Source organism: Calidris pugnax, unplaced genomic scaffold, assembly GCF_001431845.1.
Source record: "Calidris pugnax isolate Ruff unplaced genomic scaffold, ASM143184v1 scaffold189, whole genome shotgun sequence".
NCBI lineage: Eukaryota > Metazoa > Chordata > Aves > Charadriiformes > Scolopacidae > Calidris > Calidris pugnax.
The window spans coordinates 821,255-840,529 of NW_015091069.1; the positions used below are offsets into that span (position 1 = coordinate 821,255).

The 19,275-nt window shown below is 42.5% G+C and overlaps 1 protein-coding gene across 1 annotated transcript in view; it reads left to right on the forward strand.

Annotated features, from left to right (window-relative positions):
- Positions 1-19,275, forward strand: part of ITPR2 (inositol 1,4,5-trisphosphate receptor, type 2) — a 254,914-nt gene that overhangs the window by 114,326 nt on the left and 121,313 nt on the right. The window contains exons 34-36 of the mRNA XM_014957035.1: positions 4,818-5,008; positions 6,085-6,227; positions 7,934-8,042. Coding sequence (XP_014812521.1) covers positions 4,818-5,008; positions 6,085-6,227; positions 7,934-8,042 — 443 coding nt within the window. The remainder of the gene's footprint in view (positions 1-4,817; positions 5,009-6,084; positions 6,228-7,933; positions 8,043-19,275) is intronic.

The following is a 19,275-nucleotide window of genomic DNA, read 5'->3' on the forward strand; positions in this document are numbered from 1 at the left end:
TCTTATCTTAGAAAAGAAGCCACACCTTCCTCATAGGGTTTGGTCCCAATGTGCACAGACACTTTACTGCTCAAGACACACATCTCCATTCCAGTTCCCAGCAATTCCCCACTGACCAGGCAGAAGAGTTGCCCAGCACCAACCCTTCCTACCTAACACCCACTCCATGCTGTGGGTCGTACTCGTTTGGGTTTGATGATGTTTAGTGGCTGGGGCTGCCCGGAAGAAAAGGACCTGGGGGTGTTGGTAGACAGCAGGCTTAACATGAGCCAGCAGTGTGCCCAGGTGGCCAAGAAGGCCAACAGCATCCTGGCTCGTATCAAGAATAGCGTGGCCAGCAGGAGTAGGGGAGTCATCGTGCCTCTGTACTTGGCACTGGTGAGGCCTCACCTCGAGTACTGTGTTCAGTTTTGGGCCCCTCATTACAGGAAAGACATTGAAGTGCTGGAGCGTGTCCAGAGGAGAGCCACCAAGCTGGTGAGGGGTCTGGAGAACAAGTCCTATGAGGAGAGGCTGAGGGAACTGGGCATGCTTAGTTTGGAGAAGAGGAGGCTGAGGGGAGACCTCCTTGCCCTCTACAATTCCCTGAAAGGAGGGTGTAGAGAAGCAGGTGTTGGCCTCTTCTCCCAAAGGACGAACAACAAGACCAGAGGAAATGGTCTGAAGTTGGGGCAGGGGAGATTTAGATTAGATATTAGAAAGAATTACTTTACTGAGAGGGTGGTCAGGCACTGGAACAGCCTGCCCAGGGAGGTGGTGGAGTCACCATCCCTGGAGGGATTTAAGAAACGTATAGACATGGCTCTTCAGGGCATGCTCTAGTGCCCAAGGTTATTGGTTTATGGTGAGGTGTTGAGTGTGGGGTTTAGTTGGTGGGTGTGGTGTTTTTGGTGGGCGTTTGGTGTGGTGTGTTTTGTATTTGTTTTGTTTTGTTTTTTTTGTGGTTGGACTCAGATCTCAGAGGTCCCTTCCAACCACTAAGATTCTGGGATTCTGTGATTCTGTGAAATGTCCCAGATAGCTGTGGAGCCACTAAATACTGTTGTATCTTGTCTATACTACACAAGCTAATGGAGCGAAATTTAAAATGAGGGAGCACCGGGTGGGAAAATCAAGGAGAATGGCAAGCTTCCTTATGGCAAGATGGGTTATTCCAAAGAATGGGCTTGAAAGGAAAATTACAGGCTGCTTCCTGGAAATCCTTAGTCCTAAACTGATCCTAAGGCTGAGGTAGGCACTATAGTGCAAGGGCAGTGCTAAAGCAAGCGTTCCCCAAATTAGGTCCTTTTACTCCCAGTTTCTGTGAAGAGAACTGCATGCAGGTAATTCCACAAAATACATCTCAGCCCATTTCACCCCTTCTGTTAGCAGCTGGACTTGCTCTTGGGACCTTGCTGGAGTCCAGCTCACTTGCAGAGAGCAGTTTGATTTTTAGCTACTTGATTCTCAACGTTAATGTGGCCCTTTTCTTTTGAGTCCCCATCTCAGAGTAGTTTTTCATAGCTTAAACAGTGAAGGAGAAGAAAGCTGCTGATGCACTGCCTACACACTAAACCATCCAGCACAGAGCAGAACTTTCTTCTGTGACCTGGCTAAATTTGTGGCACTGTGTTATCATTTTGATGGGTACCATTTGCTTGCTTGTCGTGGCTCAACTGTGGCGAGTGATGAGAGCATAATTGTGATTAGCAGATTGAGAGTTAGTTGTGCAAAGGATTTCCCACCAAATCACATCTCCTCTAACATTGGCAAACAGTGTAATGTATTCATGGTGTAATTAACCCTGTGCAGGGTGCCCCAGGTAGGAGCTGGGCAGTCTATAAGCCTGCACTATGCTCTTCACTGGAAGGCAGAGTTTACCTAAGCTGGAGCCTTGTTCTAGTCCCTCATGCAAAGTTTCCTTCCAGACACCCGTGGTACCAGTTTACATACAGCCACGTAGCATGCTTTCTGCCCACAAGTTCACTAGTCAGATGGAAGACAGAATTTCACCCCCTCCTGGCTCCTTTGTCTACCAGCTCTAACCCCACTTTGCAAGTTTGAGTGCTGTCCAAAAGTATTTCTAAAAGTCGAACAAAAATAAACATGCTTATAAATATTTTATGTTCATACTTTAAGGGAGATTGACACATTTTGAAGAGGAAAGCAGCCTACGACACCTAAATTAAAAATAAATATTTATGTTCACATTTGTTCATCAGCTTTCCAAAATGTAAAAATATGTTTCATGTTGTTTTAAATAATGAAATATGAAACAAATGAAAGATAAACTTTCTACAAGCTGCAAAGAAATAAGAAGACAAAGGCTTTGTTTATAACTTAGACTTCAACAGTGCCCTTTGACAACCAATACAAATCTTAATTACAAATGGAATTATACATATAAGAGCTGTTCAAAACAAAGGAGTATTTTTTTCCTCTCTCTGGTTTTCTTTGTGATAGTTTTAATTAGCTGCAACTCTTTGAACAATCATAGTCCTTGACTGCTCCTCAGACACTGATGGAAGTTGTTAACTTCAAATGGCATCTATAGGACTGCAGAAGTTCTGGCTTTTCCTCTGAACAGCGTGCTCCCCGTTGCTACATTTATTCCTGGATATATCAGGACTCTGCATACATAGCACTTAATTGAGAGGAGGGCACTGTCCGATAACATTCCAGTGATTGACATGAGGACACAATAAATTGGATTAATAGACTGCAGCACCCTACCCACACTGACAGAACTTTAATGGACTTCGATAATAAAGTAAGCAGCAACAGGGCAAATGCGTGTTGAAAAATAACCCAGACAAGTAATATGGAAAAACAGTCATTAGAAATAATGGCCAGCCACACGTGATATTGTCCTCATGATAATCAGGAACCTTGCCTTCCAAACAAATAGAGAGTGGAAGGGAACAGTCAGTTGTCAGTGTGGAAGCTTTTGCACATCTGCTGCTGAGGAAAATGTGTCTTCTCATCTTGACCTAAGAATTTTTTAAACTTTTCCTATTTTCTAACTGTTTAAAAGAAAGTGCCTGCCAGAAATAGAGTAAGAGTTCTCTCTTCCATCCCAGTTAAATACCGTAATCCACATGTGGAGGCCCTGGTCGTGCATGAGGATGCTCCCCTGCCATGGGAGGAGAGCAGGATGAGAACTCATGTGACAGAGCGCTCTTGCCGGAGTCTGCGAGACTGGGGGTTGAGGTGTTACAGCCAAATTTAGGTTTTTAATAAATGCTGCCATTACAATATAGTATCTGGAAGGAGGGAAAGTCTCTGCCTGGGCTCCATGACTCACCGTGCTTGGCAGCCTTCGCTTCCCAGAGCTGTGTGCTTGACTTTCTGCTGGCACGTACTCCTGTGGGGTTTGATGCACAGGCTGTTCAGCAAAGAAGGGAATCTGTTGACTTCACAAGTTCAGGACTTAAAGCTGTGTATGTGGAGATTAGGAGGGGGTTCTTCACTGTGAGGGTGGTGGAGCACTGGAACAGGTTGCCCAGGGAGGTGGTTGAGGCCCCATCCCTGGAGATATTCAAGGAGAGGCTCGACGAGGCCCTGGGCAACCTGGTCTAGTTGGGGGTGTCCCTGCTGACTGCGGGGGGGTTGGACTAGATGACCCTTGGAGGTCCCTTCTGGCCTGGGCAATTCTATGATTCTATGATTCTATGTTTTAAGAACTGGGAGGAAAGGGTGGAATATTTTTGCTGCCTTCTGCAACTGCGGCGAGTGTGCACGTTGATGCAGAACGGTGGGGAGATGCCTCAAAGAAACGTCGTCGTGCAGGACTGCAATATGGGCTAACACTATTAAAACAATTCATCTTGTTTAATAAGGAAAACTGAAAAATTAGTGATTGTTACCTGATCTGTCACGACCTGATCTGTCAGACAGAGACAGAGCTGCATCGATCCCCTGTTTATTTCAGACGACTCATGCTGAGCCGTAGGAGAATGTCACTCTGATCTCCAGTGGGATGGAGAGATGCAGCTCGCACAAAAGATTTTTGTGGAGAGGGCATTTACCTTCTAACACTGTCTTTCAAGCGACAGTTGAGGATGCAAGAGTAGTTTAATGGTGGATGCCCTGTAAAAATTCCTGCAAGTCTTTCCTCAGTTTTTTTTTTTCCTCTGATATTCTCTATTTTGTCACTTCCTGCCTGTTAAGTCTAAAAAAAAAAAGAAAAAAGCCCTGCATCTTTTAAACTATTGTTTAAATTTGTTTAACTATCAGTTAAACTATGAGTTATATTGCAGTGGCATCCCAGAATCTCATGGTTTAACAACCCTGGCTGTTTAGGAAACCAAAGGGAGAGAGAAAAGGAGACAGTCTTTTTCAAATTTAATTTGTATGCACTTGGTTTCTCAAGGTCTTTGCAAGAGAAATACACAGAAAAGCAACAAATTGCACTTGGGATAAATTGGCTAGATGTGCATATGTCCACTAGAAAGAATTTTTGAATTTACTTCCGAACAAAGTAAAACTAGCTGTTAAAATAATAATGCGTGCTCTTTTTGTTACTCTTATTAATATCTCTGGATCTGTTTTTTTTTAACTTAATAAAAAAAATTGTTAAAAAATAAGCGTCTCTACCTGTGAAAATATATACTGGAAATAATCCTCATCTCATTTAAAGCAGAACAGCTTGCTTTTTTTAACTGATAATGGCTGATTTCTACCAGCTTAGGTTTTTAATCCTTATACTTAAAACCTGTTGAAGTGAGATCCCCCTGCCGCTTAACTTGAAGAATTATCAGCATTTTGCATACCGTGCTCTTGATAAGATTTTAATGGTTTCACCACTGAAAATGTCTTCTTTTTTCTTCCTGTTAAAGCAAAGAACCGTGGGATTGCAATCCCAGTGGATTTGGACAGCCAAGTCAACACCTTGTTCATGAAGAGTCACTCTAACATGGTGCAGAGGGCAGCCATGGGGTGGAGAATGTCAGCCCGCAGCGGACCTCGTTTTAAAGAAGCTCTTGGTGGGCCTGCCTGGGATTACAGGAATATAATAGAAAAACTACAGGTACAAAAACCAGCAAATGGCTCGGGCAGTAGTTGTGGTAGCACATTTATCTAATGTGTGCCAGATGTGGACACCAGAGAGAGATTGATGGCATTTTCAGTGCTGGATCACAGCAACCTTTGCACTTCCAGGTGGGGGGAGCAAGGGGCTCAGCTCTTCTCTGGTGTCTGTTCTTGACCCTGTTTTGACTGCAGACTGGGGGTTTTAGGAGCCATCTTGTCAGATTCACTGGAGAATACCTACAAGGAGGAAAGATAGATGTATGTGCATGTAGTGGTTAAATGACATCAGGAGTTTATGAACTAAGAAGAGAAGGCTCCAGGGAGACCTTATAACGGCCTTTCAGTACCTGAAAGGAGCCTACAGAAGAGCCGGAGAGGGACTCTTTACAAAGAAGAGAAGCAACAGGACAAGGGGCAATGGTTTTAAGCTGGTGGAGGGGAGATTTAGGTTAGATACTAGGGAGAAATTCTTTACAGTGAGGGTGGTGAGACACTGGAACAGGTTGCCCAGGGAGGTCGTGGATGCCCCATCCCTGGAGGTGTTCAAGGCCAGGCTGGATGGCTATTTGAGCAACCTGGTCTGGTGGGAGGTGTCCCTGCCCAGGGCAGGGGGGTTGGAACTAGGTGATCTTTAAGGTCCCTTCCAACCCAAACCATTCTATGATTCACCAATGCATAAACTGCATGTCTAAAACAGCAGGACCTAGACAGATGAAGGAGCCCTAAACACCAAGGAAGCAACATCTCAGGTGATACACTAACACCATGTATGATAAGCAGTGTTTTTCCATCACACCATCATCTTGACTGCTGCCAAGTGGTTTGTGGCATTACTGCAGAGGACAAATCTGAGAGAGAACAGCAAAGTAATAGTAATGGGCACCTTACCCTTCCTTGAGGAGTGGCATGAAGAAAGGCATGAGGTTGCTTTACTGTCACCTGGTTTAATGTAGACTCTTGTGGCTGGCTGTGGGTTAAATAACCCGTTGCACAGTATTGTTCAACTTCACAGCAATGTTCTTCTAGTTTTCTTGGCCAGACATAGTTAGGAATGACGTTCTTCTTTTTCCATAGGATGTAGTGTCCTCCTTGGAGCAGCAGTTCACTCCCATGATGCAAGCTGAATTCTCGGTGCTGGTTGATGTGCTACACAGTCCAGAACTTCTTTTTCCTGAGGGGAGCGATGCCAGAATAAGATGTGGTGCTTTCATGTCCAAGTAAGTGTTGTAAGGAGAGGCCCATTTGCTTCTTTGGAAAAGATGGCAGGGAGTTAACATTTTTAACACCATTTATGTCTGATTTTCAACAGTGACTTAAGCATGTCATATTGAAAGCTTCAACTGAGGTCTTTTGCTGCATGCTTTATGTTTTTCAGCAGTTTAGGAGTCCACAGATGAGTAGAGAGAGAGGTTGCTTGCCTTGTCTGCCTAGAAATTGAATGTTAATAGCTTGTTAAAACTGACGGGCTCAACCTACTTCTGTTTTCTTATTGGGCTACTTTTGCTATTAAGTGTCTCCAAATCTACAGCAGAAACTTAGACTTTCCATGGTGGAATTTCCAAGAATTCATAGTGAGATGGGGTGGGGCGCTCAGGGATAGATTTTTATTTTTTTTTGGAAAAGCAAATAAATCTTTTGATTTTTATTTTAAATTGCCAGCAGCTCTCTTAAAAATATATATTTCACTGGCACCCCTACCTGGTCTTGAATTATTAGATATTTTAGATGCAGCCTGTGCATTGGAATAGAGTCTTGCAATTTTTTTCTAAGTCCTCAAGTAAGATGCCCTCGCTGCCCTTGAGAAACTATAATTTAAACAGAGGTAACTTGGGGGAAATGAATGCATTTGGCAGTTCTCCTGATTCCTTGGCTTTTTGCGTATTCTGCAGAGGTAGTGTTATAACAATATACGTTTGGAAAAATTAAGTTAAATTTTGAGCTTGTCCCATCCCAGCCCCTCTGTCCAAACTCCGTTCAAAGTCAGCATCAAATCAAGTCAAGGGCTGCTGGAAACGGCCCATGTAACGTGATAAAGAGTTTTCTGTTTTATTTAATTAACTTCCATGGCAAAGGAATGCTTTGCAGAGCCATGCAGGAATCCCAAGATAAAGGTGTAACTCTTCAAAAATACTGTTAGTACTGCAGGCCTGAGAGCTGCACTGCTTTGGACTCACATCTGTCTAAGGCCTTCAGATTTCCTCTTCCCTTCTGTTTTCACAAGCATTTTTCCAGCAATGAGACAAAACAGTGCAAGGACTTGCTCTGGGCAGAGATAGAAAGGCTGCTTCTGGTATTGGCTTAAACTGACTGAAACCCAAACTCCCATCAGAGTCTTAGTTGGAGTCAAAAATGTACCTTCTTTTCTGACTTGAAAGAGTCTTGTAAAGTTGTTGTGTGAATGTAAACAATGGTTATATTTCATCCAAATATCTGCATTTCTTGGTGCTTCCATGTAAGGATCCCCACCTTTCAGGGATCCTTTTGGTTGGATGCCATTTGCTAATTATATAATAAAGATAACCATCATCAAGGTTGGAAGATGTAAAGGCTGTAGCTTTTCAAGTTTGCAAGAAGTATAGGGACCATTGGTTACCTTGAAATAAAAGTTAAAATAAATGCATGGTTAACTTTAAATAAAGAAAGGATGAAATAGCAAGTTTGGATCTCAATCTGGAAGCACTCGCACAAAGTGGATATAGAATTCTGCCTTCTGTATGGGCACTAAGATATATACAAAGATGACACAAATACCTCATAACACCTTGAAAGTCCTATTTCCTTCTTAATTATGATTTCTCTTGTCTACTTTTATATCCTTTCCTTGAGGAAAAATATAGTGACAGGCAATTTTTGCATAAGGAAATTGTATAATGGTTTAACAACAATGTGCAATGCTCTCTAAGGCTTAATATTTCACTTTAAGGTTGATTAATCACACAAAGAAGCTAATGGAGAAAGAAGAAAAGCTCTGCATTAAAATTCTTCAGACATTACGAGAAATGCTTGACAAGAAAACTAACTTTGCGGAAGAGGTACTGCTACTATTTCTGTATTAAATATAGAACTAATAGCATGGTATTAAAGTGTTGGTTCTAGGACAGTAACAGAATCTGACATGATTTCCATTTTGAACATGTTTTAAAGGTAACCTGGTGTCTTAGGAACAATGAGGTGAGGCAGAAAGTAAGACTGGAACAAAGAAACTGTCTGCCTTACATAGTTTTGTATCAGGGACTTGACGAGTCAAGGCGAGGAAGATGAAATGAATTAGCAGTAGCAAGTATTACTATATATGATTATTATCTGTTGGATATCCTGAATTTCTGGAGGTTAGTCTTCTTACGTCACATCTGACTTTATCTATCATAAGATCAATTGGAAATACAGGGATTTTTAGTTGTGAGTGTATGGTTTTTCCTTGCTACCTGTGGCGCCAGACTTTTGTACTCCATACACTTCTTAATGCTTGTACATGTGTGACAGGAATATGTAATGTTTGAGCAGAGCTGCCAGTTTTGGGCAGAAGTGACATAGTCTGTACTCTGCAAGTGTCTAATTATTTCTTGCACGTTTCTCTTTCCCCTTATTGCCCAATTTTCTCTTGCAAAACGAAGTTTTTCAAATACCTCTGTCATCTTACCTGTGCCTGTGGGTATCAGTAGCTAGATTCAGATTTACATGTCAGCTGTCCCTTCTTTTTGAGCCTGATCTCTGTGCCTTTTGTGTGGTTTCTTACCCATATTTCTGAGTATTCCTCGAATTCTTTCAGTATTATTCACTCTTAAATATGAATCATAGAGCTATTATCTAATCTTTCAGTGCCGTCATTTTCATTTGTTCACAGCTGACATGTTTAGTCAAGTATGTGCATGGATTTCACCTTGAAAAAGATATTGATTACAACCCAGTGTTGCACTGTTTCACTCTCTTAGGCTTTTACACACAAATATTTTCAGGTGTCTAAGTAACAGCTCATTCATGTTGTTGTACCTGGCAGAATTATCCCCCATTCAGATATACTAGCTATGAGAGTCAGTCTTAACCCCAATCTAACCTTAAGGAAAGTAAAGTCTATGGTGGTTAAGATGCCCATGCCTATTTCTGCAGGTTTGAGATTTTACTTTTAAAGTTAAAAAGTGCTAAAGTACCAACACACTCTTTTTTTATGGTAGATGAGCCATATATTGTATACGGGAAATATTCAGAGTGTCTTTGTTTTGACTGTATACTATTTGTTTTGATTTCAACTTATAGACATGGGAACATATTGCAAAGCTTCTATGCAACCTGCTAGACAGGAAAAAAAAAAAAAAAAAGGGTATTTCAGGGCAAACCAGTGAAATGAGGAAAATGAAGAAAAAGGCAGCAATAGCAAAACATCAGCCTTGCTCTATGCTGAAACAACCAGCACATGCAGGGAAAACCAACCTCCTCTTCACCTCCTGTTCGAAATAAAATGTGTCCGGGCCTGGGCAGACACTTTTTTTTTTTTAATGTTATAACAAGAGTTTCACAGGTGAAGCAGGTATTTATTTTTTCTTAATCATTAGTCATACATATTCTAATAGCTTTCTGCGTCCATAATGCCACTGCATCACATGGAAAAACTAAGTTGCTTTTGAAACTGCATGCTACGATGAACTTTGCCAACCCTCTCCAAAATAATTGCATAGAGCCACCAAAACTCAACGGCACCTCAGGACTACCAGGCCAAAAAAAATCAACACTCTAATGTATGACTTAAAACAAGTTTAATGAAAAGTTTGCCCGTTTCATTGCTTTTTTGTACCCTGATAAAGTGAGACTGAGTGAAGCCACCAGAGGGAGTGTGCTCCATTGGTATTTAGGGGCTCTTCCCCCAGCCAGGACAGCCTCTAGCTCTCAGGAATGGACACAGGAGGTGGATGCTCAGACCTCATGCATGACCTCCACCATCTCGGCACTGCACGGTGGGTAAAAGAGCTCTTTGGGAACCAGAATTTCTCCTTAGGGCTTTCTTTTCTCTCGAGTCCCATAGATTTTACACCGAGGAACACAAATGAATCAGGGCAAACAAATAAAATGAGTGAACAAGTTTGTAAGGTTTGCAAGCGCTCCTCCGGCTCGCTTATGAGTCATTGTTCATGGTATGGACTTCAGAATAGTAAAAATAGCACAATAGCCTCTTGGGCATGTTTCCAGCTTTTTTTTGAACTGTGATCTCACTGCCTGCAAAGTTACTCAACTCTGTTATGCAGATACTAAAGAAAATGATAGTAGTAAATACGCAATGGTAGTACCAGAACAGAGAGGAACACGTGACACTTTGACAGAAAGCTTGAGTTTGTTAATCACCCATCATAATGTATTTCGTGTCATAAACAAACCAGTGAAATGAGGAAAATGAAGAAAAAGGCAGCAATAGCAAAACATCAGCCTTGCTCTATGCTGAAACAACCAGTGCATGCAGGGAAAACCAACCTCCTCTTCACCTCCTGCTCAAAATAAAATGTGTTTAAATGTTATAACAAGAGTTTCAGAGGTGAAGCAGGTATTTATTTTTAATTAATCATTATTCATAGATATTCTAATAGCTTTCTGCGTCCATAATGCCACTGCATCACATGGAAAAACTAAGTTGCTTTGGAAACTGCATGCTACGATGAACTTTGCCAAACCTCTCCATTCGAAATAAAATGTGTCCGGGCCTGGGCAGACACTTTTTTTTTTTTAATGTTATAACAAGAGTTTCACAGGTGAAGCAGGTATTTATTTTTTCTTAATCATTAGTCATACATATTCTAATAGCTTTCTGCGTCCATAATGCCACTGCATCACATGGAAAAACTAAGTTGCTTTGGAAACTGCATGCTACGATGAACTTTGCCAAACCTCTCCAAAATAATTGCATAGAGCCACCAAAACTCAACGGCACCTCAGGACTACCAGGCCAAAAAAAATCAACACTCTAATGTATGACTTAAAACAAGTTTAATGAAAAGTTTGCCCGTTTCATTGCTTTTTTGTACCCTGATAAAGTGAGACTGAGTGAAGCCACCAGAGGGAGTGTGCTCCATTGGTATTTAGGGGCTCTTCCCCCAGCCAGGACAGCCTCTAGCTCTCAGGAATGGACACAGGAGGTGGATGCTCAGACCTCATGCATGACCTCCACCATCTCGGCACTGCACGGTGGGTAAAAGAGCTCTTTGGGAACCAGAATTTCTCCTTAGGGCTTTCTTTTCTCTCGAGTCCCATAGATTTTACACCGAGGAACACAAACGAATCAGGGCAAACAAATAAAATGAGTGAACAAGTTTGGAAGGTTTGCAAGCGCTCCTCCAGCTCTCTTATGAGTCATTGTTCATGGTATGGACTTCAGAATAGTAAAAATAGCACAATAGCCTCTTGGGCATGTTTCCAGCTTTTTTTTGAACTGTGATCTCACTGCCTGCAAAGTTACTCAACTCTGTTATGCAGATACTAAAGAAAATGATAGTAGTAAATACGCAATGGTAGTACCAGAACAGAGAGGAACACGTGACACTTTGACAGAAAGCTTGAGTTTGTTAATCACCCATCATAATGTATTTCGTGTCATAAATTTGACAGAAATGGTAAACCTTCAGTTTCTGCAGACTTTCCCACAGTGAGAAACAAGGAAAAAAATAATGAAATAAACTTTCGTCCTCTCTCTTTCTCTTCCTTTGACCTCCCGCTGTTGAGATCTGGGTCTGGGAACCCTGCCTTCTACTCTCTCTTTCATTTTACCACTGGAAGGTAACCTGTTTGACTGAAGGAACAGGAGGAAAAGATTGCTGTAGGTGCTTATTTCACTGTTATTCACTGTTATTTCACTGAACTGGGGGTGTTCAGTCTGGGGAAGAGGAGACTGAGGGGAGACCTTATCGCTCTGTACAAGTACCTGAAAGGAGGGTGTAGAGAGACGGGGGTCGGTCTCTTCTCCCAAGTTACAGATGTCAGGACAAGGGGTAATGGCTTCAAGTTGTGCCAGGGGAAGTTCAGGTTGGATATTAGGAAACATTTCTTTACTGAAAGGGTTATCCAGCATTGGAATGGGCTGCCCAGGGAGGTGGTGGAGTCACCATCCCTGGAGGTATTTAAGAAACGTGTAGACATGGTTCTTCAGGGCATGCTCTAGTGCCCAAGATTACTGGTTTGTGGTGGGGTGCTGTGTGGGTGGGTGATGGTTTTTTGGTTGGAGGTTGTTGTGTGTTTAGGTGGTGGGAGCTGGTGTTGTTTGTTTGGTTTTTTTTTTTTGTTTGTTTGTTTGTTTGTTTTTTTGTGGTTGGACTCGATGATCTCTGAGGTCCCTTCCAACCACTACAATTCTGTGATTCTGTGATTCTGTGATTCTGTTTTTATGCCTGTTCCTGTTCCACTGTCTCAACTCCATTGCTGGTGTGTTTCAGGGCTGCTTGTGCTCTCCTGCCTCCATCCTCGGTTGCCCTTGCAGTCAGCCTTTGGGGCAGTGCTTGCTTTGTGCATTGTTTTGCTTAGTGCTGTAACATCTAATCAGGTTAGGAATCAAAGTTTAATTTCAGAAGTTTGATTTGATAAATGACATAAAACCTCTTGCTCATTGACTGGCTTTCGTAAGTAATTGTGGGTGATTATTATGATCTCCCAGGAGGTCTACATTAAGTCCTACTCCTGTTTGTATTGATTGGGTAACTAACTGGAATGAAACTTGATCGACAACTTGATCCCTCTCTTACAGAAATCTCTTCCAGAACAGTGTTAAAATATTTGGGTAAAGCAGCACGTGGAGGAATGTTGCCTCTGTTCAGACAGTTACTGTGGTATAGATAAAAGCCTGCTTTAGACTGACTGTTTAAGAAGAGAAACAGGAGACACAGAAAGGACTGTGTTTGGACGAGATCTGCCCCATTTATGTTTTTTTGTTGCTGGCCATTTTTAAACCCAGAAGGATCTTGGTCTAGAATTTTTAAATTTTTTATGCAGATCTTTTTTTTTTGTCCTTCACTATAATGCTTGATTTCAGTTTAATTTCGGTGTGAATGATGCCTCTAGTCCCACATCCATATCTCAGTCTGGATCTGGGTAACGTTTCGAAAAGCGCTTGAGACACACAGACCCTTCATGCATGTTCACTTTGCAAATGACTGGAGCAGTTTAAAATCCTAGCCTTATCTTGCTGCCCTGCTGAAAGCCACTGCCCCTACAATGGAGCTGTGGGACAGGAGGGGTGAGTCCTCCCAGCTGCTTCAAAGAGGGTTCAGAAGCTTAAATTAAACCTGCCCTCAGTGAATTGGATGAAGTTATTGGACTATGACTGATGGGCGCTCATAAGGCAACTTCTTCACCTGCTCCAGCTGCTGGCCTGTTAGTGCCTTGGGCATGGACAACCTTCTGATTTCCCAACTGTTCTTAAATGAGGTCAGCATCGGGGGTGGGATACTATCTCTGATAATGTGTGTATATGACGAGTTTAGTGCAACATTATTGGCTGATCAGAGTGTTAATGGCTGATGGTGCATTACAGAATCCAAGCCTGTAAAAACAGAATCACAGAATCTTCTAGGTTGGAAGGGACCTTCAAGATCATCTTGTCCAACCATCAACCTAACTGACAAAAATAGACACCCACACAACAAACAAGGAGCATCACCATCACTAAACCATACCTCCCAGCACCACATCAACCTGTCTTTTGAACACCTCCAGGGATGGTGCCTCAACCACCTCCCTGGGCAGCCCATTCCAATGCCTGATAACCCTGTAGACCCTGGCAACTGGCAGTTCCTAAGGGAAACACTATTATGGACCCTTCAGTGTGGGGTACTTGTGCTTCAGAACACAGACTTTATACTTCCTTCCTGCTTTAGGTGTTGAACTACAGTATAAATAATTGAAAACTGCATTTTTAAGTCTCAGGAAAACAAAGACTGTTTAAGCTGCTTAATTGTCAGAAATAAGTAGTTGTGCCTTTTGCCTTTTTTGGAAAAACTCATGAAAAGCGTTATCTTCCTTTTATACATTTGCACTAGCTTCATGATTTAAAATTGTAGAAGTAGCTTTGTAGCCTTTTGTTTTGCAGTGTTAATTTTTCTGCATCCACTTTAGATATATGAAATGTAAGCTATCTTCTCCTCTTTGTTTTGAGCAACAGCACCAAATATACACGTGAAAAAATAGTACAGCTTTGGTGTAAATATAAATGTATTTTATTCCTTTAAGATGTAGTCCCTGATATGGCCACTATTGGCTCTTGGTCATTTTGTGCCAGAAGACCTAACTCTTTCCACGTGGAGCCGTTGACAAAACTCCAATGAGTCTGTCAAGAGCTACAGTCCAAGTTCATGAATGTATTGATCCAACAGTCAAGCAAGAGTCTGTCAAGAGCGACAGTCCAGGTTCATGAATGTATTGATCCAACAGTCAAGCTGAAACCAGTGGGAGCTGCAGATCTTTTTCTGCTGGGAAGAATGGTCTCAATGTGTCTTAGAAGCCAGGAGATGTTGCTGGGAGCCACTGTCCCAGCGTTGCAGCTCTTTGATCAAAGCCATTCTCAATTTAAACTGCATTCTATTTCATAGCCTCATCTTTTCAAGATGATTTTATTTATTTGCATCTGTGAATTAGGCAGCGTTCAGATAAAAAGCATATGTAGGTAACGATAAAACGGGAAAACAGAGAATAATTCTGAATGTGTGGGACTTGCTGAATGTATTAAACCTTAAAACAATACTTATTTTAAATAGGAGGAAGAACAGGATCTAAAATCCCTTTATTGGTGTTACTACTCACATTTTGGATTAGTGGCACTGCCAGTGTTCTGAAGAATGAAATTTAATTTTTCACCATTCTGCTGTCTGTTTTACTTGTGCTCCTTTATGGAAACACCTATGCACTAGCCTGTTTTTCCTCTGTTGCCAATGGGTCATTCTCCTCACTAAGCTCAGTGTGGCTGTAAGGTAATGGGGGTTAGAAATTCTACAGGAGAACGTTTAAGCTCAATGCTATTTATATTGAATTTTTTTTAAAAAAAACACTTGAACATTTCAGCTAGTAAAGGACATTTTGCAGTATCCTGCTTTAAAAACTCCCCTTGGGAAAACAGCCACAGTCTGGTGAGGGCTGGAGGTGCAGGAAGAATGTTGGGTTACCTCTAGCGGTGCCAGCCTGGTTGCTATGACCAGCACGTACATCTGGTATGGTCAGGAAGCCTCTCTTGTGGCTTTGTTGTGACAGTTAAGAGATGAAGTGTGGCCAAAAGTTCAAACACTGCTGGGACAAACCCCTGCATCTGTGTGATGGTTTACGTGAAGGTGGTGGTCTGTTGCAGAGCTGAAGCCTGCACTGATTCATTGCAGTAGCCTGGAGGAAAGAGACCTGGGGGTGCTAATTGACAAATGGCTGAATATGAGCCGGCCGTGTGCCCAGGGGGGCAAGAAAGCCAATGGCATCCTGGCTTGTATCAAAAATAGTGTGAGCAGCAGAAGTAGGGAGGTGATTGTGCCCCTGTCCTCGGCACTGGTGAGGCCACACCTCGAGTGTTGTGTCCAGTTTTGGGCACCTCAATCCAAGAGAGATCTGGAGGTGCTGGAGCGAGTGCAGAGGAGGGCAACGAAGCTGGTGAGGGGGCTGGAAAACAAATCGTATGAGGAGCGGCTGAGGGAGTTGGGGCTGTTTAGTATGAGGAAGAGGAGGCTGAGGGGAGACCTCATCACCCTCTACAACTACGTGAAAGGACACTGTAGAGAGGTTGGTGCTGGTCTCTTCTCACAGGTAATTAGTGACAGAACGAGAGGGAACGGCTTCAAGCTCCAACAGGGGAGGGTTAGATTGAACATTAGGAAAGAATTTTTCACCAAAAGAGTGGTCGGGCATTGGAACAGGCTGCCCAGGGAGGGGGTGGAGTCACCATCCCTGGCTGTGTTTAAGGGCCGTTTAGATGCGGTGCTGAGGGACATGGTGTAGGGGAGGACTTTGTAGAGTAGGGGAGATGGTTGGACTCGATGATCCCAAGGGTCTCTTCCAACCTCAATGATTCTATGATTCTATGATTCAAGCTCTGCTATTGCTGTGAATCCTCCGAGCCAGGAATTGCAGCAGCAGGGGCATCAGAGCTTTCAGATATGCGAGACTAAACACTAAATGTGGCCAGACCCTTAAAGTGTGGTAATTTCTCATTATACTCATACACTGACATTTTACAACCCAAAGAAATAAAACCTACAGAGAAAGAAGGCAACGCAGTTTCACTTTTCCCCCTCCTAGGCTTCAAGGTGGAATAATTAAGCGAAGAGATACCACAAGGCATGTGATGCTGTGGTTTGCACTGGCTAGGTGTTGTTAGCCATACCTCTTAGTGCCTTAGGCCATCAGCATGTTACTGATGCATGTTTCTGGTGCGTGGACGTGCGGTATCAAATAGACTATTCAGAAGTAGCATCTCTCATCTTTGTGGTGTCCCTTATCCCTCCCACGATGTGCGTTGTTCTGGACTGAAGGGGAATACTGCTTCCAATCACGGATATTTACAGAGAGTTGGTTTGGTTTTTTGCTAGTGCAAAAACCTATATGTACTTGATATATGAAAAGCATGACTTCTTGCTAAGGGGAGATTTTTTTTCCAGTAAGTAACAGGCCCCAGAGATTTGATCCAGCTTTGGACTGTGCTCTGCTTGTGTTCAGAAGCCCATTCCAAGTGCTTATAGTGGTCTGTGTCAAGGATAGGTTTGGGCAGAGTGCATTGATCTTCTTGACCTGGACAAGAACTTTAAACTGAAAGTCACATCTCAAGGCCAGGTAGGAGACAGTACTTCTGACATCTTATAAAGTGTAACGTCCTGATCTAGGGGAAGGCAGGAGCAGTTTAATCCGCTGTTGGTGGCAGTGAAGCACATGCCTCACTGCTTTGCAGGAGCGGATGCATTCATGATTTTGCCTTCTCTTAGATGTGTAATTGTTAGCTGTCACTGTGATCCAAATATATTATGTCCAGAGACTTAAAAGATACTTTTAGCTTAGGTGGTAGTTGAGCAAGCAATGGTGTTCACTACTCACTGGTACTTATTCTTCTTTGTTTCAAAACCTTGGTTATTTTTTCTTTGTTTGTTCTCCAAGTCACAAACAAATCTAGTGGCAGGATGCCAAGGCTGAAAAAACACATGGTTGTAAACACATTTCTTCTGAGAGACTATCGCCTCTTAGCAGCTCATATTTATCAAATTTTAAGAATACAGTATGTTGTTATCCAGTTTTGTTTCAGAAATATTAGGCCCCAAATCCTGATTGATAAATTGTTTTGGAACTTGTATCATCTTCCTCTAAAGGAGCATCTGATACTGTATTTTTTCTGTAGATACTGATTTAGACAGCATCAAGCAAAACAATAACAAACTGAAGTAGCTTGTTCCTTGTACTGAACTTCAAAAAACAAATTCCTGCTCTGGAATTTCCCCTTTACACAGCGTATGTGACATAGAGATGCTCCTTGTTTTTCCCTTCTTTTTCATATCAGCTCCTTTCTATGGATCTGATCTTAAGAACAGCAAACCAGCAAGAAGATTTTAACTTCCTGCAAACTGTAAATCCTTCTCTATTAATAATACTTTTAGTTTAAAAAAAATGGAAAAGAATGCAAGGGAAGAGAGCTGTATGAAACCTTCAGAGCGCTGAATATGATTCATCTCACCCAGGTACAAAATTCATTGAACTGATCAGGATCCTTTATGTGAACACCACCAGTTGGATTTTATTTTTGTTATTGTTTTGCATACAGGTAGGATGGATTTCATAAAGACTTCAGTTCATCTAGAAGTTAAGTTCCACGCTCACTTATAGCTATTTGAATCAAACTCTACATCATGAAGGCATCAGGATCAAGGTTTTCTTTCTGTCTGGTTTTACTGATGTATTTTAAATCATCAGTAAAGCAGCAAAGATTTTTAGGAATTTAGTAAAGGTTCTAGGAGATATTAGATTGGCAAGGGATTAGGTAAACGACCAAGGTATGTTGTAGAGGTTCTAGCAGATATTAGATTTGCAAAGGATTAGGTAAACGACCAAGGTATGTTGTAGGTTAATATGTAAAATGAGTCAGCAGTTGCATCATATGGTTCACATCTCCAGGTGTGTGGAGTTTTGTGTGAGGATATATTCACATACATAAATACAAATATTAGTTTTAGATTATTTATTCCCAGTCTATCTCTTTTTTTTAATGAGCAGCATATTACCTCCACGGTGGAGTCATATTAGAAGATAAATATTTGAACATGCAATTCTGTGTCCTACTACATTGTCTTGTTTTTAACAGAGGAGATGTTCTTGCTTAGAATATTAAGTGTCTGATAGGCAGCAATGCTCTCAGAGTTACTTAACGTGAGGAAGAACCAAATTCCCATTGCCACACTAATTTTAGTGGTTGGTGCTTGTTTAAAGCATCCAGTTGACATCCCAAGAGGCGTGTGTCTGTGTGTATTGGCAGAGCAGGAGCAATGCACATAGGTGCTATAGGGGTTTTCGTGCCCTGTCTGTCTGGTGCTGGGAGGGGCTACATGGAGGTTAGAAGGGGAGCTCAAAGGGACGGGTGAGCGATGAGTCCGGGGAGAGAAACTAATGGCAGGCACCCTCATGTTTGTAGAGTTGCAGTTTTTCTTGGGGGTGAGGAGACCAAACCAAAAAACCATCACCCACCCACACAACACCCCACCACAAACCAGTAATCTTGGGCACTAGAGCATGCCCTGAAGAACCATGTCTACACGTTTCTTAAATACCTCCAGGGATGGTGACTCCACCACCTCCCTGGGCAGCCCATTCCAATGCTGGATAACCCTTTCAGTAAAGAAATGTTTCCTAATATCCAACCTGAACCTCCCCTGGCGCAACTTGAAGCCATTACCCCTTGTCCTATCATCTGTAACTTGGAAGAAGAGACCGACCCCCGTCTCTCTACACCCTCCTTTCAGGTACTTGTACAGAGCGATAAGGTCTCCCCTCAGTCTCCTCTTCCCCAGACTGAACAACCCCAGCTCCCTCAGCCTCTCCTCGTAAGACTTGTGCTCCAGACCCCTCACCAGCTTCGTTGCCCTTCTCTGGACCCGCTCCAGCACCTCAATGTCCCTCTTGTGGTAGGGGGCCCAAAACTGGACACAGTACTCAAGGTGGGGCCTCACCAGTGCTGAGTACAGGGGGACGATCACCTCTCGGGCTCTACTCACCACACTGTTCCTGATACAGGCCAGGATGCTGTTGGCCTTCTTGGCCACCTGGGCACACTGCTGGCTCATGTTC